At 36.9% G+C, this 18,005-nt stretch overlaps 1 protein-coding gene across 1 annotated transcript; it reads left to right on the forward strand.

Moving 5' to 3' along the window:
• Positions 1-1,301: 1,301 nt before the first annotated feature.
• On the forward strand, positions 1,302-15,841 carry LOC150088479 (cytochrome P450 18a1-like). Its single transcript, XM_090370174.1, has 8 exons — positions 1,302-1,552; positions 4,909-5,036; positions 9,169-9,314; positions 10,680-10,975; positions 11,134-11,249; positions 13,317-13,572; positions 14,251-14,438; positions 15,663-15,841. The coding sequence occupies exons 1-8, from the start codon at positions 1,302-1,304 to the stop codon at positions 15,839-15,841; spliced, it is 1,560 nt and encodes a 519-aa protein (XP_090226300.1).
• Positions 15,842-18,005: the final 2,164 nt, after the last annotated feature.

An 18,005-nucleotide genomic window follows, 5' to 3' on the forward strand; every position in this document is an offset into this window, starting at 1 on the left:
TACCAGATTTTCAATCTCAAGGTTTTCTTATTCATCTGTTGTTTTCTGGTCGGTAGAGAACTACTCTTTCTGACGTATCCCAGACATTCTCAATTGGTTTTAGAGCTAGAGAATTAGGCGTCTAGAGCAGATTGTGGATATTTTGGGAACGTTGCTTGAACCAGTCATATACATTTTTGCACTGGAAAGTTTCATTGTCATCTAGAAAGGATCCAATACAATCCGGGTAAAAATGAAGCAGTATAGGGTGAAGTCTGTTCGATGCTACAGAAATTTATTTATTGGCTAATATACGACTTTCAGTGATGAGCGGGCCCAGTTCCATACCGAAAATCATGATACCACCTGCAGACGTTTGAGTGGTGGACATGAGGCAGTATTGGATACATGGTTTCCAGAGATTCACGCCACCATTTCCCGTATCATATAAAAAAGTATAAATCATGAATTGTCAGTTCACATGATCATTTTCCATTGTTTCACTGTCCAGTCTTGTTGTTGGCGACACTACTATAGTCGAATCATTAGGCACACGAAATTCGTATAAGTATGCGATGATGAAATCCCAGATTCTTCAACTTGAGCTTCTTAATTTGGTTGGAAATGGGTCTTTCTTTCTCTTCTGAATTGAATTTTTCAGTAATTTGCTCTACATTAGGGTTTTATGGGGGATTTATATCCCTAATAAAAAGTACATCATTTACCATGGCAGTAGGCAGTTTACTGGATTCAATTTTAGTTTTTATTTTTATTTGTCTTTATCCAAAAAAACCAAAATTCTAATTTTTATAAAAAATTACCATTTTGAAACTAGAAAGTTTAAACATAAAACGCAGCCTGCAAGTCCCACTTTTTTATACCACAGATTCCACTGAATCGAGGTTATCGGTTTTTTCCCTCCAATTAGTTGCGTGGCTGCACATAAGCATAATAAAATAAGAATAGAATTGGAGTTCGATGTTTTAACCAGGAATAATAAACGAGTGCTCACTTTCTTAATCATAATTGTTCGAAAATCCAATTTTGCAAACATAAATAAAAATTCTCCTTCTTAAAGCTATCACTATGGATAATGTCGTTATCTTCTACATATACATTCATACTCGCGATATTGATATCAAGCAGAAATCATTAGCTGCAGTTTTGATGCATCAAATGAAAATAATTTATTTCGAATAGTTTCGAGTAGAGTGAAATCTTACTGAACGGTAGGGTCCAGGTTTTCAGGTTAGTTTTATTATCAGCCGTACTCCTCGTCGTTCTTATCATTATCAGTGTGGTGGTGAGTGAACGAATGAGACATGCGCTGTAAGACGCGTTTTAGAGATGCCAACATGGAGTCACTGTTCAAGTTTGTAGAACTCTACTTTGGAGAGATAGCTGCAAGTATTTTAACCATTATTTCTCTTTATGCGATCTCTACGTATACTAATAAAAGAAGACTTCCACCTGGTCCAATTGGTCTTCCGATTTTTGGATATCTTCCATTTATTGGCAAAGATGCACATGTGGATTTCATGAAACTGGCAGCTAAGTATGGAAAAGTTTTTGGGTAAGTCTAGGCGTTAGACTATTAAGGTAATTTGGCCAACTTACAGTATGATGTAATTTGATAAGTAAATAAATATATTTTTGTCCTTCTTATATATCTATATATAAATGATCCTAATAAATATTAGAATTTCAAAGTCATTGATTAGAATTTAATGGCGCCCCTAGGTAGCACCAAGTTCCGAATTGTGTTAAATATCACGAAAGTAGAGGCATAAACCACGAATCTAGCAACTCCTTATTTTATGAAGCAATACTCGTGACTGTGAAATTTAATGCTTGTTTAATCGATTTAACGGCAATCTACATACCTCCTGCTCCAGATATTACAACAGTTGACGATGCTACCGGCTGGATAATGAGTAAGTTACACCCTTCTGCTACGCACATACTCTGCGGCGATTATAATCTTCCGCCCCACCTGAGCCCTCTCTTTCAACGACTAATGAACAATCTCTCTCCATTAAAGTTGACGATTATCAATGAGGAGCCAAAGAGAGGCACCAATCGCCTTGACTTGATTCTATGTTCTGGAATTTGCAGAGTCGACATTCCACCAGAAACGTCCTTCAATTCAGATCACGACCCGATTGCATTACTTCTTGTTCTGCCTATGCCCAACTTCAATTGCCATAATACTGTTGAAAAGAAAATCATATTCTCTCCGAATTTTCTGGATCCAAAAAAGTGCCTCGAGGCAGCGCAGTTCTATTCCATGGCATGTGCTTGATGGATGTGACCCAATCCTCGCAGTTGATCTAATCACTAGATGGATAAATACAGTCACCCTCTATGCGTCAGCTAAAACCGTACACATTTCTCCAAGAACTAGAGCTTGGTGGACCAAAGATCTAGCGTGCAGTTTCCACAACAAACAGTACCTTCACAGGCAGTGGAAATTCTCTGGCACAACCCAAGATGGAATCCTATACTCCAGAGGAAGAGCTATGTTCAACAGACTCAAGGCATCAGCATTAAAGAGATACACTGATGCTACTTTGTCTAAAGGAAAAGCGCCATACTCATCAAGACAGTCGCATTAATTCAAATCTTGATCTAGATAACTGGATGGACTACATTTCAAGATTCAAAACCAATTCCGCCTCTGCTGAAATTCCTCTCCAAAACTCCCAATTTGCTCCTACTGATGACCTTTCCATAATTTCCATCACAAGACAGCAAGTGATATATGCTATTAACTCCCTGCGACCATCTAGTACCGCAGGCCGTGATAAGATACCTCATTTCATAATTAAATGCCTTAGCCCCTATATCCTAGATGCATTACTCTCAATCTACAACTCTATTCTTTCCACACGAGTTTTCCCTGCTCAGTGGAATGAATACTCTGAGGCCACTGCCTAAAAGATTTCAGACCAATCTCAACTTCTTCCACCCTCCTCAAACTTCTAGAAAAAGTACTCCTTCCAGCATTAAACAAACAGCTGATGCCACAGAAGCCGAAACAGTTCCATTTCGCAGTCGAAAATAGATCCACCATAACAAACCTCATGGCTGCACAAACATCAATTCTTCAAGCCTTCGAAACTAAATATGAATTAGCTATAGTGTACGCTGCCATTGAAGCTGATTTTGACAGCCTAGACGTCACAGCCCTTCTCAGACTCCTGCAATTCTTCTTTAGGATTAATGGAGACCTACTAGGTTTCCTCACCGCCTTATTGAAGAATAGAAGTGTCCACCTCACTTTGAAGAATACCCACTTTACAAGAAAAATTAATGCAGGAGTCCCACAAGGTGGTGTCCTGTCTGGCCTTCTCTTCTCAACCATTCTGATTCCTTTCATGAGTCTTCGTGATGATGCTCTAATATATGCCGACGATATAAAGTTTCTAACCTTAATCCCACCGTCTGCAAACCCAATGGCAATTACGTCTTCCATTACAGAGAACTTGACCACTCTTTCAACTTACTTGAAGATGTTTGGATTAAACCTTAATCCGTCAAAATCTGCAATAATGACTTACTCATTGAAACAGCAACCAACAATAATCCAACCTTCAGTTTTAGGTACTCTAATTCCAGTGGTTACCTGCCATAAAGATCTCGGTGTCTATTTTGATCCGAACTGAAATTTAATGTTCACACAGAATACCTCCGGAAGCGTTTTAACACCCTACGCTGGAGAGCGAAACAACACTTACTTCATTCCAACGATGCCGCAACCACTACCAGATATCGTCAAGCCACTGTTTATCCGGCTATTTTATACGCTGCTGAAATTTGGGCATCTGCGTCGCCCTCACTTCAAAAACCGGTGTTCTCGTCTGAATATTGGACCCTGAAATGGGCCACAAATAAGCATCGCCGACCTCCTCAATTGAGGACAACTGACATGGCTGAGCAGCTTAATGTACCCAGGCTCCCGAGGTTAATTGACAGTAGGCGTTTAATGACTTCAGTAAAAATGTACACAGGAGTAATAAACGCCCCAAACATCTGGGATTTTTGTCAGTGGCACAATCCTACGCCATCCTTGAGGTCAGAGCCCACACTAATCCTCAAATACAACCGGTTGAAACTGTGTAGTCGGTTCCTACCTGCCCAGGCACTCCCCTAAATTCAGGCACTGCTCCGTCTTGGAGTCGACCTTCAGAAATTAGCTACCGACTACAAATACCGTACCGTCACATGCTCGTCGAGTGGATTCCATCTGTGGAACTGGGATAATTTCCTCCATATGACGTTTAGTCCTCTTTTTCATTATTATAATTTACATGTTTGTAACTCATAATTTCCCTGTAACGGTATTTTTTCCCTTTTTGCCAATTAATTTCATTTATAATTCCATTTATAATGTAAAACTCCTGGCCATGTCGCCGTGTTGAGTATTATTGTCTCTAGTACATGTCCTGTACTTATTAGCAATAAAGAATTTGTTTATTTATATATAATAGTACGGGACCAATAATATGAACTGATAATATTAAAAATAGGCTGCCCATTATGCCACATCTCGACAGAAGACCACAAGGCCAATTAAAAAAAGGAAAATTGCAGCCATTGTCAACCCACTGCAGAATGGAAGTCTCCTCAATAATTCATGTTGAGGAGATCAATGATGGTCAGGGAATCATTGCATTTCGAAATGCATAATCACCTTTATAGCGAAAAATTGGATTTGAACACCGAAGAACCTCGTGAGTTCAAACCTTAATGATGAAAGCTAAAGAAATGTGCAAGAATGAAATTTTGTAGTATTTCAATAGGACTTCTGTAAATTACGAGAAACTTATATTTTGTAGAGTCCATTTTGACATAATTAATGATAGTAGTATAGTATAGATTTCAGTTATTTTTGAAATGAATTTTTGTTTTATTTTTGTCTTTGTTTAGCTTGCATATCGGAAGTCGGTATGTCGTAGTTCTAAACGATTTCAAAAGCACTAAACAAGCTTTTACAAAACCGGAATTGTTGAACAGACCACTTCCATTAATCTTTCATCCATTTCCAGGACGGAAGAGTAAGTAAGAAATTACTTACTCAGTTTCAATTATTTTTAAAATGTTATATACAATAAAATCATAAATGAAACTTAACCATTTACAAATTATTCTTTTGAGAATACCATCTAGTATGATAACATTCTTAAAGGTAATAATGTAGATGTTCATACACTGTGATACCGATCTCGACGATGATCACAGTGAGGCAGCCACAACCACATGCAGGTTTCCCTTTCTTGAGGCCTTAAAATTTAAGTAAAGCGTCTCTGTCTTACACTGTAACTTTAATGTGCCAGAATAAGAAGTTTGAGAAATAGAGTGGAGACTGCTCAGAAATAGGGGATGTGATTTATTATTATTATTATTTTAGGGTTGCCCGTAATTAAATACATTAACCTGTATTTGTGTCTGTAAATCGCGTATGTTCTATGGTTGATTTGCCTGTTTTGCTGGACGAAAAAACCGCAGTTACTGGGGAGGAAAACCTTGCTATCTACGCCTGAGACCAACTAACTCAGCCACGGAGTGAAAAAAAACCCATTAAAGTTCCTCGCGTCATCGACGGGATTCGAACCCAAGCCTTTTCCACCCGGTGTGGGGAGGACGGTGAGGATACCACTGTACTACCCGCGCAGACTAGGGGATGTGATGTTGCTACTTTCCTCAAAGAGGCGGTCTACAATCCGATCAACACTAAATCCAGCGATTCATTAAATTTCGCAGTCCTACGCATCGCACTGCTCAGAAACGCATCCACAATAGATATTTGCTTAATGTGTGTCACCGCACCTGATACCCAATACTGATATCATTACTGAGGTGGCCAATTGGACTATAAACCACTTGCGCCACTCAGCTTACCATTTTGTCATCGGGGATTTCAACCTCACACCGCAGCAGATGATTTACAAGAATATTCTTCTTGACCACTTGAAATCACCTCCGTACTAGAGGATAACCACTGTGACGCAATATGAATCGTATTACCAACCTATCTGTGCAACATTCATCATATCTCCTCGCGGTCTACTTGTGCCAAAAAATGTCAAACTTCCTTCACCATCAGCCACAACTTCTTTAACAGCCAAAAATGCTTGCAAGCTGCCACCTTTACACCTTGGAATGTCTTTGAAAAGTGTGACGTCGTGCTTACCAAAACAATACTAATAAGCTGAGTCAACACCACTGCACATTATGCCTTCTCAAAAGTGATCAGGAACCCGTCTCACTCCACAGCTTGATGAAATCTAGAAGTACATATGGCTTTTCTATTTAAGCAGAGCTGGGCGAGATTTGGAAAAGTATTCAACAGGTTTCGGACAGTATATCTTATTCAAGAGCACGAAAGCAATTTAACAGGGATATATCAAGAGCAATAACAGCACACTTCGGCGACCAGGTTCAATGAGGTAAAACCCCACACAACTTCACAGCCCATAGTTTTCTAGTCAGCTGACCTAGTCCCGTGGCTAGAGCAGATCACTAGATTCAATATGACCGCACGACAGCAAAACCCTCTTCTACGTTGGCATCCAGTGACTGCCAACTTCTCGGTCAATTGGTGAGGTAAGGTCTGCGCTGGTGGAAGAATGAGATTTGTTATCACAGAATCTTATAGAAGCTCTTATATCGCATAGTTCACTGCTGTCAGGTCTGTTTAGCCGTTGGAGAGGATCATATGCGGATTGATGTCATGTGACCATATTTTCGAGAATCTTGTACGACTGCTTTAATGTGACCTTTTTTCTAATTCTTATGCAACAGCGATAAATATCCGTTATTCTTGTCCGAAGTTTCTCGCTGTAGTAGTAGTAGTGGTGGTGCCTAGTCTCCAGCCATTGCAATTTGCAGAAATTAACCCTCTCTTGGTAAGAGGATCCCTTCATTCCCCTGACCAATCTGGATGCCCTTCTCTGTACACGCTTTAGCAAATCGACATCCTTCCTAAAATGAGGCCTCCAGACCTGTACGCAGTGCTCAATGCGTGACCTGACCGTTACCTTATACAGAGGGACAATCACATCCTTTTCCCCTGCAAGCAGAATTCCTATATATCATTGACAAAACCCCATGACCTGCATTGCTCAGAAAACTTCATATCTGACTGCACAGTTACTTCCAGGTATTTTTCATATTCTTCCACCTTAAGTGTAGTACCACACAGTTAGTACTTTTCTCTCGGGTTACTTCTACCCATATGCAGTACTTTACATTTGTCAAGGTTAAACGTCAGTTGCCACTTCTTAGCCCATCTGCTCAAATTATCTAGATCCTGTTGCAGTAGCACACTGCCATCACTGTCATTAACAACCCAGCCAACCTTTGTATCATCTGCAAACTTCGACATTATGCCTGATATACCTTCATCAATATCATTGATAAATATACAAAACAACAGTGGATCCAACACCGAACCCTTTGGGACTCCACTAATAACATTAGTCCAAGAAGAGCAGTACCCATTGATTACCACCCCCTGTCTTCTCCCACTTAACCGTCCTTTTATCCATTGTAACAACTTACCTTTAATACCATTCTGCTGCAAGTTGTACAATAGTCTTCCATGCACAACAAAAGCTTTCCTGAAATCCAAATATATGATATCAAAATTATTTTTTGCCTCCAGTTCTTTTGTAACCACATCATAATAACAAATCAAATTTGTCAGACAAGACTTTCCCTTTGACAAACCGATGCTTTGTCTGAATTATTGCTGCAGTCTTGTCTAGATGATTCTGAAATGCATCTTTAACCAGTGACTCCTTTTTTTCACCCGGACAGAAGTTAAACTAACTGGTCTGTAATTACTCGTGTCACCCTTCGATCCCGCTTTGTGAATTGGGGATACATTTGCCTATCTCCAGTCCGTGGGGACCTCCCCTGAGTCCAAGGGCGCTCTCATAATTATGGCTAAGGGTTTGCTTAGTTGCTTTGCCGCCTCCTTTAATATAACTGGATAGATCCCATCCACCCCAGGTGCTTTTCTTACGTTTAACTTCAACAATTTCTCTTCCACTTTGCTCTCGGTTATTACAAAATCATTAAGTATCTTGCTACAATTTGATAACCTTCTGCTATTTTCAAACCTTAATAACTCCTCATGTGTGAATGTAGATGCAAAATACTGATTCAGTTTGTTTGCTATCTGAGCAGGATCATCAACAGTCGAATCATCGATGTCAAGTGGACCAGTCAGATTCATCCCCTTCCTTTTAGAGTTTATATAAGTAAAGAAATCCTTGCTGTTTTTCTTAGCATCTTTTGCCAAGGATTTCTCGTAATCTGCCTTCGCCTGCCGAACCTCCTTTGTGACCTGATTACAGATTAACTTATATCTGCCATAGGCTTCTGAGTCGCTTGATAATTTATATGCATCCCATGCATTTTTGTTCTCTGTTACGAGTCTCATTAGTTCATTTGACAACCATTTAGGCCTAAACCTTGAACAATATTTCTTAATAGGTATGAAACTTTTAGTAGCATCCACGATTAATTCCTTGAATGCTTCCCACTTAGAATTTACTGTTGGTAACATCGTCAGTTGATCCCACTGTACAGAATTTAAAAACTGTCTGAGACCACTGTGCTCACCTTTTCGAAAGCAAAAACCCTTTCCTTTACACCCTGATGGTAATTATATCTTTAAGTAAATCCCACATCAGTACACTGTGATCACTGCCACCTAGTGGTTCCTTTATCTTCAAATTCTTAATACAAGAATGTTCACTGCTGATAACCAGATCAAGAGTATTACCCTCTCTGGTTGCCTCTCGAACATGCTGCTGCAGAAAACAATCATCCAATATCTGGGAAGTTAAAATCCTCCAGTACAAGACATTCTGATTTATTAGCCCACTCTATTTCTCTGTAGAATTGTTCTTTGCACTCATTCGAGTCATTAGTCCTATAACACACTGCTACCTTATTTTTTCTTTCGCAGTTCTTATGTCATACCAAACTGACTCAACAGTGCACTGTTCATCTATATCAACTGTCTCCCCCTTCCATCGTTATTCGATGGCACGGATACCATGGACAGTTGGAACATTAGGATTCTCTACATTGTATTCATCTAGTTGCAATAAAGATTTTTTTTCTCTCTCTTGCTTTCATTCTGAATTAAAATGGTTTCTATGTTTCTATTTATAGGCCTCGTTTCGACAAATGGATATGAATGGCAAGAGCAGAGACGTTTTGCCTTACATGTACTGAGGGATTTAGGTTTCGGAAAAGGGAGAATGGAAGAAAACATAAAGGTATTCAAATATTGTAATAGACCAGAGATTATATGCCAAGTAAGAGAAAACAACAAATAAACCAGTAACCAGAGAAAGAAATAATTTTTTGTTTTTGTTTCTTGTCTTCTCATACTGCGGATGTAACCTTAATTTGCATATTCCATCTACATGTTAGCAACATGTGGCAAGTAGTGCTTTGCAGCCACCGATGTTTGTTTATTTTTTCATTATTATTATTTTTCTACTTATTATTTAATATAAATTTATATATATATATATATAAGTATTACAAAAAATAAGATGAAATAGGAGAAAATATAGATGGAGAAGTTATTAACCACAAAATGCCAGGCCTAGATGAAGAAAATAAGAGAGAAAGAATGTTAGGAACCGAATAAAAAAAACAAAACAAAAAACAAGTAGAATTAAAACTGAATTAACAGGCCAATCACATGTATAAAAGCTAAAAAGAAAATGACTGAAAGTGAGAGGATGGTGATAAAGATAAATAAAAATAAATAATTATTAAAAATTAAAATAAAAAAAATTTAAAATTAAAAAATTGGTACATTGATCAGTTAGGTATTTCATCGGGTGGTTACACCTGATCATGTACCAAACGGTGTGTTTCTATGCAAGCTCATGCTGATGGAGAAACTATTAAAATAAAATAGATAAAAAAATAGATAAAAAATAGATAAACAATTGATAAAAAAATTGATTGATCTCCAGAAACATGAGTAAGGTAGGCCCAACAGAGAGCCTATAGATTAATAAATTAAGTCGAAAGTATGTAAGTTAAAAGTATTTAAAAAAAAGTATAAAATACGAAATATATAAAAAGAATTTTCTTTATATATTTTTTTATCAATTTTTTATCTATTTTTATATTTATATTTTTATCTATTTTTTTATCTGATCTATGTACCAATTTTTCAATTTTTAAAATTTTTAAAATTTTTCTAATTTTAACTTTTAATTTTTAATTTTCAATAATTATTTATTTTTATTTATCTTTATCACCATCCTCTCACTTTCAGTCATTTCCTTTTATGATTAGCCTGTTAATTCAGCTTTAATTCTACTTGATTTTTTTTTTTTTTTTTTTTTGTTCGGTTCTTAACATTCTTTCTCTCTTATTTTCTTCATCTAGGTCTGGCAGTTTGTGGTTAATAACTTCTCCATCTATATTTTCTTCTATTTCATCTTATTTTTTGTAATACTTATATATATACTTGTATCTTGTTTTGCTGCTTGGCGCACACAGGTACATGTACTGTTCTTTTTCTTTTTCTTTCTTTTTTTTTCTTCCTCTTCTTCGTTTTCATATATATATATATATATATATATATATATATATATATATATATATATATATATATATATATATATATATTAATCCAAATATTATTCATCTAACAGGAGGAATTGTGGGAATTCATCAAAGAACTTGAAGAATACAATGGTTGCCCTTGCTATCTAGAGGAACATATTCTTTCTAGTGCCTCGAATAATATCACCTCTATGGTGTTCGGACAAAGGTTTGAACACGGTGATCCCAAAAGAAAGTTTCTGAACGATATCGTAAATGCATCAAATCAACATTTTAAAACCTTTGATACGATTACTTATTTCCATTGGATGAAGCCTTTCATGCAATTTCTGTTGAGGTTTTCTGCATTTGGAAAAAGGCTGTTGCAACTTGAGACTTTTATCAGGTATTATAAATTTATTTTGTTTATAATATAAGAAATAAACATGGCATAGATGAGCCGCTAAAAAGATATTTTCTTCTGTTGGATTAATGAAGATTTTAGTACAGTTTTATGGAAAATTTATCAGTTAATAAAACATAATTTTCTTTGAATTGTTGCAGAAAAGAAGCTGAACCGCATCAGAATAATTTAGATGCTGAAAATATTCGTGACTACATAGAAGGATTTCTGATTGAAATGGAAAAGAGGAAAAACGATCCAAATAATACATTTACTGGTAATTAACTTCTTAATTTTGGGAGAAAGTAAGGTTAAATTGTATGTGCTGATTACGAATATGACAGTAAAATGTTTCTATCATGAAGCAATTTTTTTATATTTTGTTTCAAAAAAAGTTTTTATTTTGAAGCAATTTTACGTTTAAAAATTAACGTAAAATGCTTCAAAATCAACGACATTGTCTATCATCACACTCTGTACCTTTTCCTGTCGAATTTATTGCAACAAAAGAGACATATCTGTGTTTACTGGTATAATAATACCGCTTTTTAGTTTTGTGGCCCTCAGGACTGGCCGCTCTGAGTTATATTGCTATAATCTTTATTATGCGGTAGCCAGGCGCCTCTGTGAAAAGCAACCTACTAATAGATCTTACAAATTAAAATTAACATAAAAAAAATATATTTTTGTATGTTAATTTAGGTTTCGGTGTTTTAAAGTTCCGCTTTGGTCTTGTGAAAACGCCTGAAATGGTGCGAAAATGTCGTGCGTGCATTAATTCGCCAAACAGTTTTTACTATGTTTGTGGACAATTTATAGTGAAGCTACAACGTCGATGAATCACAGACAAGGGAAACAAGCTTATTATATTTATTTTAGTTGCCACATGAGTGATCAGGATCAAAGGTGGATGCCCCATAAGGTGCTTTGTAAATCTGACTGAATGGGTGAAGAGGAAGAATTCTAAAATGCATTTTGCTCTTCCGATGATCTGGCGAGAACCAATACGTCACCTCGAAGATTGTTATTTTTGCCTCACAAATACTAAGGGGTATTTGTGAGGCAAAAAGACCAGTGCCACACATACACGGGAACTCCCTATTCACATTTCTCTACCTAAGTGTGAAGAAATCACAATTCCGGAAGAAGTGCAAGAGTCACTAGAGCCCATACTTGTCCCCTCAACGTCTGCCGATCCTAGTTACACCCCTGAAAATTACAAACCCCCACACTTCTTTCAGCAAAGTGATTTTAATGATTTGGTTGAAGATTTAAATCTTTCAAAGCAACAGGATTATCTATTAGGATCTAGGTTGCAACAATGCAATTTGCTGGCAAAAACCAAGAGGATTTCTGTGTTTAGAAACCGAAAAGAAAAGTTTGGGGGATGTTATCAAATGGAAGGTTCTCTTGTTGTCTGCAAAGATGTGAACGGATTTATGGATGAACTAGGGTTTGAACACAATCCTGAAGAATGAAGATTATTCATCGATTCTTCTAAACTCACTTTAAAGGTAGTTTTGCTACACAATGGTAATATCAAACCGTTTGTCCCTGTGGCTCATGCAGTGGCTATGAAAGAAACCTATAATAGGATGTCATTGCTATTAAATGCCTTAAACTATAAGAAATATTGTTGGAAAACTGTGGTGATTTAAAAGTAATTGCTTTGTTGCTTAGACTACAGGTTGGTTTTACTAAGTATTTTGTTTATGGGATAGTCACGCAGAAGAACATCATCATATTGTGAAGGAATGGCCTATCAGAGAAGAATACATTCCCGGGAAACTCAACATCAAATGCACGCTTTTAGTGAAATCTGAAATGGTGCTCCTCCCACCTTTGCACATTAAGTTGGCTCTCATTAAAATTTTGTGAAAGCTCTGTTCAAAAATAGTGAAGGTTTCCGGTACTTAAAAAGCTAGTTTCCAAAAATTAGTGATGCAAAGTTGAAGGAGGGTATATTCGTAGGCCCACAAATTAGATGGCCTTTTAAAGGATGAAATCTTGCACACTAAACTTAACGCCACTGAATTAGCTGCGTGGAAAACCTTCAGAGCTGTTATTAGCGGGCTTTTAGGGAATAAAAAAGTGAAGAGATATAAAGAGTTGATAGAAGAATTATTGCATAACTATCAAAAGTTAGGATGTCGAATGTCTCTGAAGATACACTTCCTACATTCGCACCTGGACTTCTGTCCGGATAACGTGGGATCTGTCAGTGACTGCTATTTTTGTCCTGATGGCGTTTACTGATGTATTATTATTATTATCAGTAGTAGTAGCGGTGCCGTTCGTATTAAAAATACACGTTACTAAATTGAAATTATGATTTCTATTCTAGAAATGATGCTCCTTGGGAATGTGCAAGTTCTCTTTGCTGCAGGTAGCAAAACTAGCAGCACATCGATTCTGTGGACTCTTTTAGTAATGGCAGCATATCCAGAGGTCCAGCGTATGGTCCAGGAGGAAATCGATTCCACAATAGGAAAGGAAAAGATGCCGTCATGGGAAGATCGACTAAAGCTTCCTTATACTTATTCAACGCTATTGGAAGTATCAAGATGGAGGACTCTTATTCCATTGAACCTTGTTAGAACGTAGGTAGGCTTTTAGTACTTGGATACTATAATGCAGTTCAGAATAAAGCAGTTATAACTAGAGATATTTTAACTTCTAAAGTTTTCCATAATGGCTATGATACAAATATTACAAAATGTAAATTAATCTCTGTATTTTAATTTAATCAATGTTATTTTTTAAAATTAATTTAATATTTAATCAAATGCGCTCATCAATGGATATGTTCTATTGGCTTCTTATATAATTTGACATTTTTAATGGCCGCTTGTGGCTACCAAACTATGCACTCTGTTTTGAATACCCTCTGAAAGTTCTGTCTGTTTTTTTAGGTCTGTCCTCCAGACCTAGTATAATATTAATAGGTCTGGAGTATAATATTAATAGAGACTATATTCCTAACATTCCTGTTTATTTTTAATGTGACCATCAAATCCCTTGTTATCCAGTAAATTTTCCTTCAAATCGTTATAAAAGTATGCACGTGTGTGTAAGGCATATGTTTCTTATTTCCCACTCTCATTATAGGCTAACCAACTGTTATATCAGAGATTGAGTTATTCCCAAAATTTAACTGTGCACGAAAAATTTCTCAATAACGCAGTCGCTTTGAATCGAAGGTGCTACATTTTTACCATAATTCATTCAAATATTTCAATTAAAATATTTCTGGAATTTAATAATTATTATTTGTTTAGTTCTTCAGAGGACATAACCATCGAAGGATACGACATTCCAAGGGGAACAGTTGTTATCGCAAATCTATGGGCCATTCATCACGATCCAAATAACTGGATAAATCCAGAAGAATTTATACCAGACAGATTTCTTACTCCTGATCGAAAATCAGTAAAAAAGCCAGAGTACCTAATACCATTTTCCATGGGTAAGTATACTCCCATCTTCGTAGCCTCCCATGGAGTTGGGAGGATCCGAAGGCAAAGCATTTTTAATTCTAAAAGCAAAAGTATGTTATACACTCTTAATGTTAATTCTGGAGATTTTTGTTATCGTTGAATCTGTGTATTCGCCATAGGTTTACCCCTGTATATCAAAGGTGTACAATGATATTATGCGGCCTCAACAGCCGCGTGGTTAGGAGTAGGAGTGTAGTAGCACACGTTCTTTCAGTAGGCCGGGTTTCAAACTTCTGACTACTAAATACGGTCGATCTGCCAAACCGTTCTGCATCAGCATAGCAAATGACGGTCCAACATAAATCGTTGAGGAGGCTTTCATTCTGCAGTGATAATGGTTACAGTTTACCTTTTTTCTTTTTATTTTTAATGATATTATATTTTATTATTGATATTCTTAAAACTTGTTGATGTGAAGTAAGCTCAGGTTATTACAATAATTCTAGCGATTTGATCCAAAATTTGGTGTCATTAGATTTTATCATAATCGAACTTTTTTAGATCCGTGATTCATACCTTCTTTATCTGATATTCTTCTTCTTCCAATCTTATGCTAACCTTCGAATACCTTTGTTGAAGAAGCCTTGTTGCTGTTCTCGGAATCAGAGCAAAAGCAGAGGAACACCAACAGGGAGAAAAATTCGATGAACCATATTCGATACAGCCCAGAATTAGATATTGGATACTAGCCCACTGACTAGTTTGATTGGCCAACCTCCATTTTAGAAGAAAATTTATTACAGATTTGATACACAATCATTATCATTACCATAAGGTCTCTGCCACACGCAGATCCATGATACCGGGAACTCAATTACATCTCTCCCTTCAGTTAACCTCTTAACTATCTCCTTCCTTCAGTCCATGTGGAACCCAATTTTTCTCTAGTTTCTTTTCGGCTTTCATCACAATTCGATTTTCTCCAGCTCTCAGCAATACGCCTAAATTTCTAAACTTATCCTCCCAGTGTACTCCTACATACCGCATAATTTGTATACAATATATTTAATATGAGTTTTTATGACTAAATTCACTTGTTAAATGGATTTATTACGTCGAGTAATTCATATTCGCAGTTCAATTATATTATTTATTTATAATTTAATTTTTATTTAATTATAATTAAATATAATTTAATTATATTTTAAGTGGCCATTTCGTACATCTTCTGCTTTTCTTTTGTACACTTTTAGGAAAACGGTCCTGTCCTGGAGAGAAAATGGCAAACGTTGAGATTTTCCTATATTTCGCGACAATTTTTCAACGTTTTGATGTTAGGTTACCAGAGGATGCATTCGTTGACTTAGATGGAAGTAATCCAGCAATTTGTCTACCGAAGCGACAGAAGATACGTCTGATGAAAAGAGCATGAGTCTCATGAAAAGTGCAGAAATTAATCAAATTATAAACCCATCTAAATAAATAGAAAATAATTTGAAATGCTTTGTTTCTGTATTACGTTAAATAAACACTCTTTATTTGCAAAAACATCACTTTTCTTTGAATAAGCAGCTTAATTTTTATAAGAGGAAAAGTAGGTTAATCATTTATTTTATTTTATTTTAATTTAGTCCCAGTAAATTACGAGCTAATTCTACCATAAAGATCCATTAAATGAACGATATAATGGTCAACTTCCTTTTAACCCTTTCTGCTTATGAATTGTACAAAAAGCGCAACACCTGTTATTAATATAGAATAGTAATTTCAACCTATGTTTTGGATTTTCACAGACATTTCGTTTCATTTTAAATTAACTTAAAATATATTCTCCACCTGGGTATCACCTCTGAGCAAATTATACTCATTGGTATGTAGCAAGTTAGTTCTTTTCCTCAAAGTTTTCTTCAAAGTTAGTTGGTTTCCACTACCAAAATAAAATAAAATTAGAAATACACAAAGATCCATAGGTCAACTAACATGAAACAAAACAATTTAAAGAGATTAGTATGCAAGCTTGGCTTTTTAGCTTCGAAGTGGGGGTAAGCACCCGCACCAAAAACACCAAGAGGAAACAGGGCTCTATTGTCTTAAACGAGCTCTTTTCTCAAATACATCTTTATTATACTGACAATAAAGACAACACTATCTTTGTATTCAGATAGTCTTCGCAAAGTATCTTCGTAAAGAATGAGGGTCCAGTTCCAGCTTAGCATGGAGATCCGTTTGTAATAGACAATAGATTAGGACTTGGAGAGCCAGTGTCTGGCACTCCACAATAGATTCTGAAGTTGCTGAACTCACATGGTAAAGCATGGACATCAGGTCGTCTCCATTCACGAATAAACAGGCCGACAACCCAAACCATAACAAAGGCCTATGTATTCGGATAGCAGTAAGAACGGAGAGCAGGAAAGCAAACGTCTGTCTTTACTACTCAGAATTAGTTCACTAAATCTGCTAAAATGTAACACATCATTAATTCTCCTCCCCTCGGATATCAATTCAGCCTTTTGACTGCCGCTCAACTGAGCTCTAGATGTCCAAAGACTCCCCGAGAATCTCTTGTTTGAGGACATATCTGAGGAAGTGCTCGTGGCACTTCCTCAGTGCCACGAGCAGCACTGAGGAAGCTTTCCAGCAATGGCACCCAATGATTCAATGGCGACAGTTTTACGAGCTTACATAATACCCGAAGAGGCGAATCTCTGAGAAGATATGGTTGTTGGTTGTTGTTGGCGTTTAGGGGTATTGGCGACTAAAGCCATCTTTCTCCGTGTATATTTTCTGTAAACTGCGTACGTTCTGAAGTCGATTTTCTGGTTGCTAGACGATATATCTGAATTTCTGGGAGAAAAAATTAAGCAGCCTTCGCCTGAGACCGCTAAAGAGCCTGCTGTGAAAAAGACCTATAAAATATCTTCAAGAATTCTTTCCACCCGGTGTAGGAAGGATGGCGATCCTACCAGGTGCACTACCCACGAGGGCTTTGAGCAGAGAGAAGTGATATCTGCATTCTACCGAACAAAGCAGGATCACTCGAAGATCCGGGTACATAAGCCTTTATTGGAACAAAGATGCTATCACAAAGGATATGGACGGCTGTCCCCTCGGTGCCCCATTCGGTACGGTTAAGTCCACCGAGCTAGGAATAGAGGTTCTTAACCTTATATTATAGGCCTGACGTAGCCCAGTGGGCAAGAGCGAGAGTGCATAGCACGCGTTCCTTGAGTAGATCGGGGTTCAAGCCCCTGACTAGTAAATAAGATAAATATTTGTATTGACGATTTATTGTAAACTCTACTGACTTGGTTGTCGTGCCGGAGTATAAACAGAAAATTTATTTATTTATTTTAGATACTTAGAATGGCTATAAAGCCCAGTTGCTTCTCTAGCAGAAACGTTGGTTCATGTTCTGCTTAAAGTACCTCAAAGAAGAGCCCCGAGAACGGGAAACGGATGGCCTCGCCACACTGAGCCTCTGCAGCAGAAGTGAAATAGCTTTCTGCGCAGAAATCTGAATCTGATGCAGCGAATACCTGGATATTAAATGAATGAGACAGGCGTGCGCCTTGTTTTCAAGCTCCTTCGTGAAA

The sequence above is a fragment of the Mastigoproctus giganteus genome, chromosome 3 (assembly GCF_048544385.1).
Source record: "Mastigoproctus giganteus isolate SK-2022 chromosome 3, ASM4854438v1, whole genome shotgun sequence".
NCBI lineage: Eukaryota > Metazoa > Arthropoda > Arachnida > Uropygi > Thelyphonidae > Mastigoproctus > Mastigoproctus giganteus.

Coding starts and splice junctions, on each gene's coding strand:
- LOC150088479 (XM_090370174.1), top strand. CDS start 1,302: ATGCGCTGTAAGACGCGTTTTAGAGATGCCAACATGGAGTCACTGTTC. Junction 10,976..11,133: donor CAACTTGAGACTTTTATCAG/GTATTATAAATT, acceptor GAATTGTTGCAG/AAAAGAAGCTGAACCGCATC. Junction 14,439..15,662: donor CCTAATACCATTTTCCATGG/GTAAGTATACTC, acceptor GTACACTTTTAG/GAAAACGGTCCTGTCCTGGA.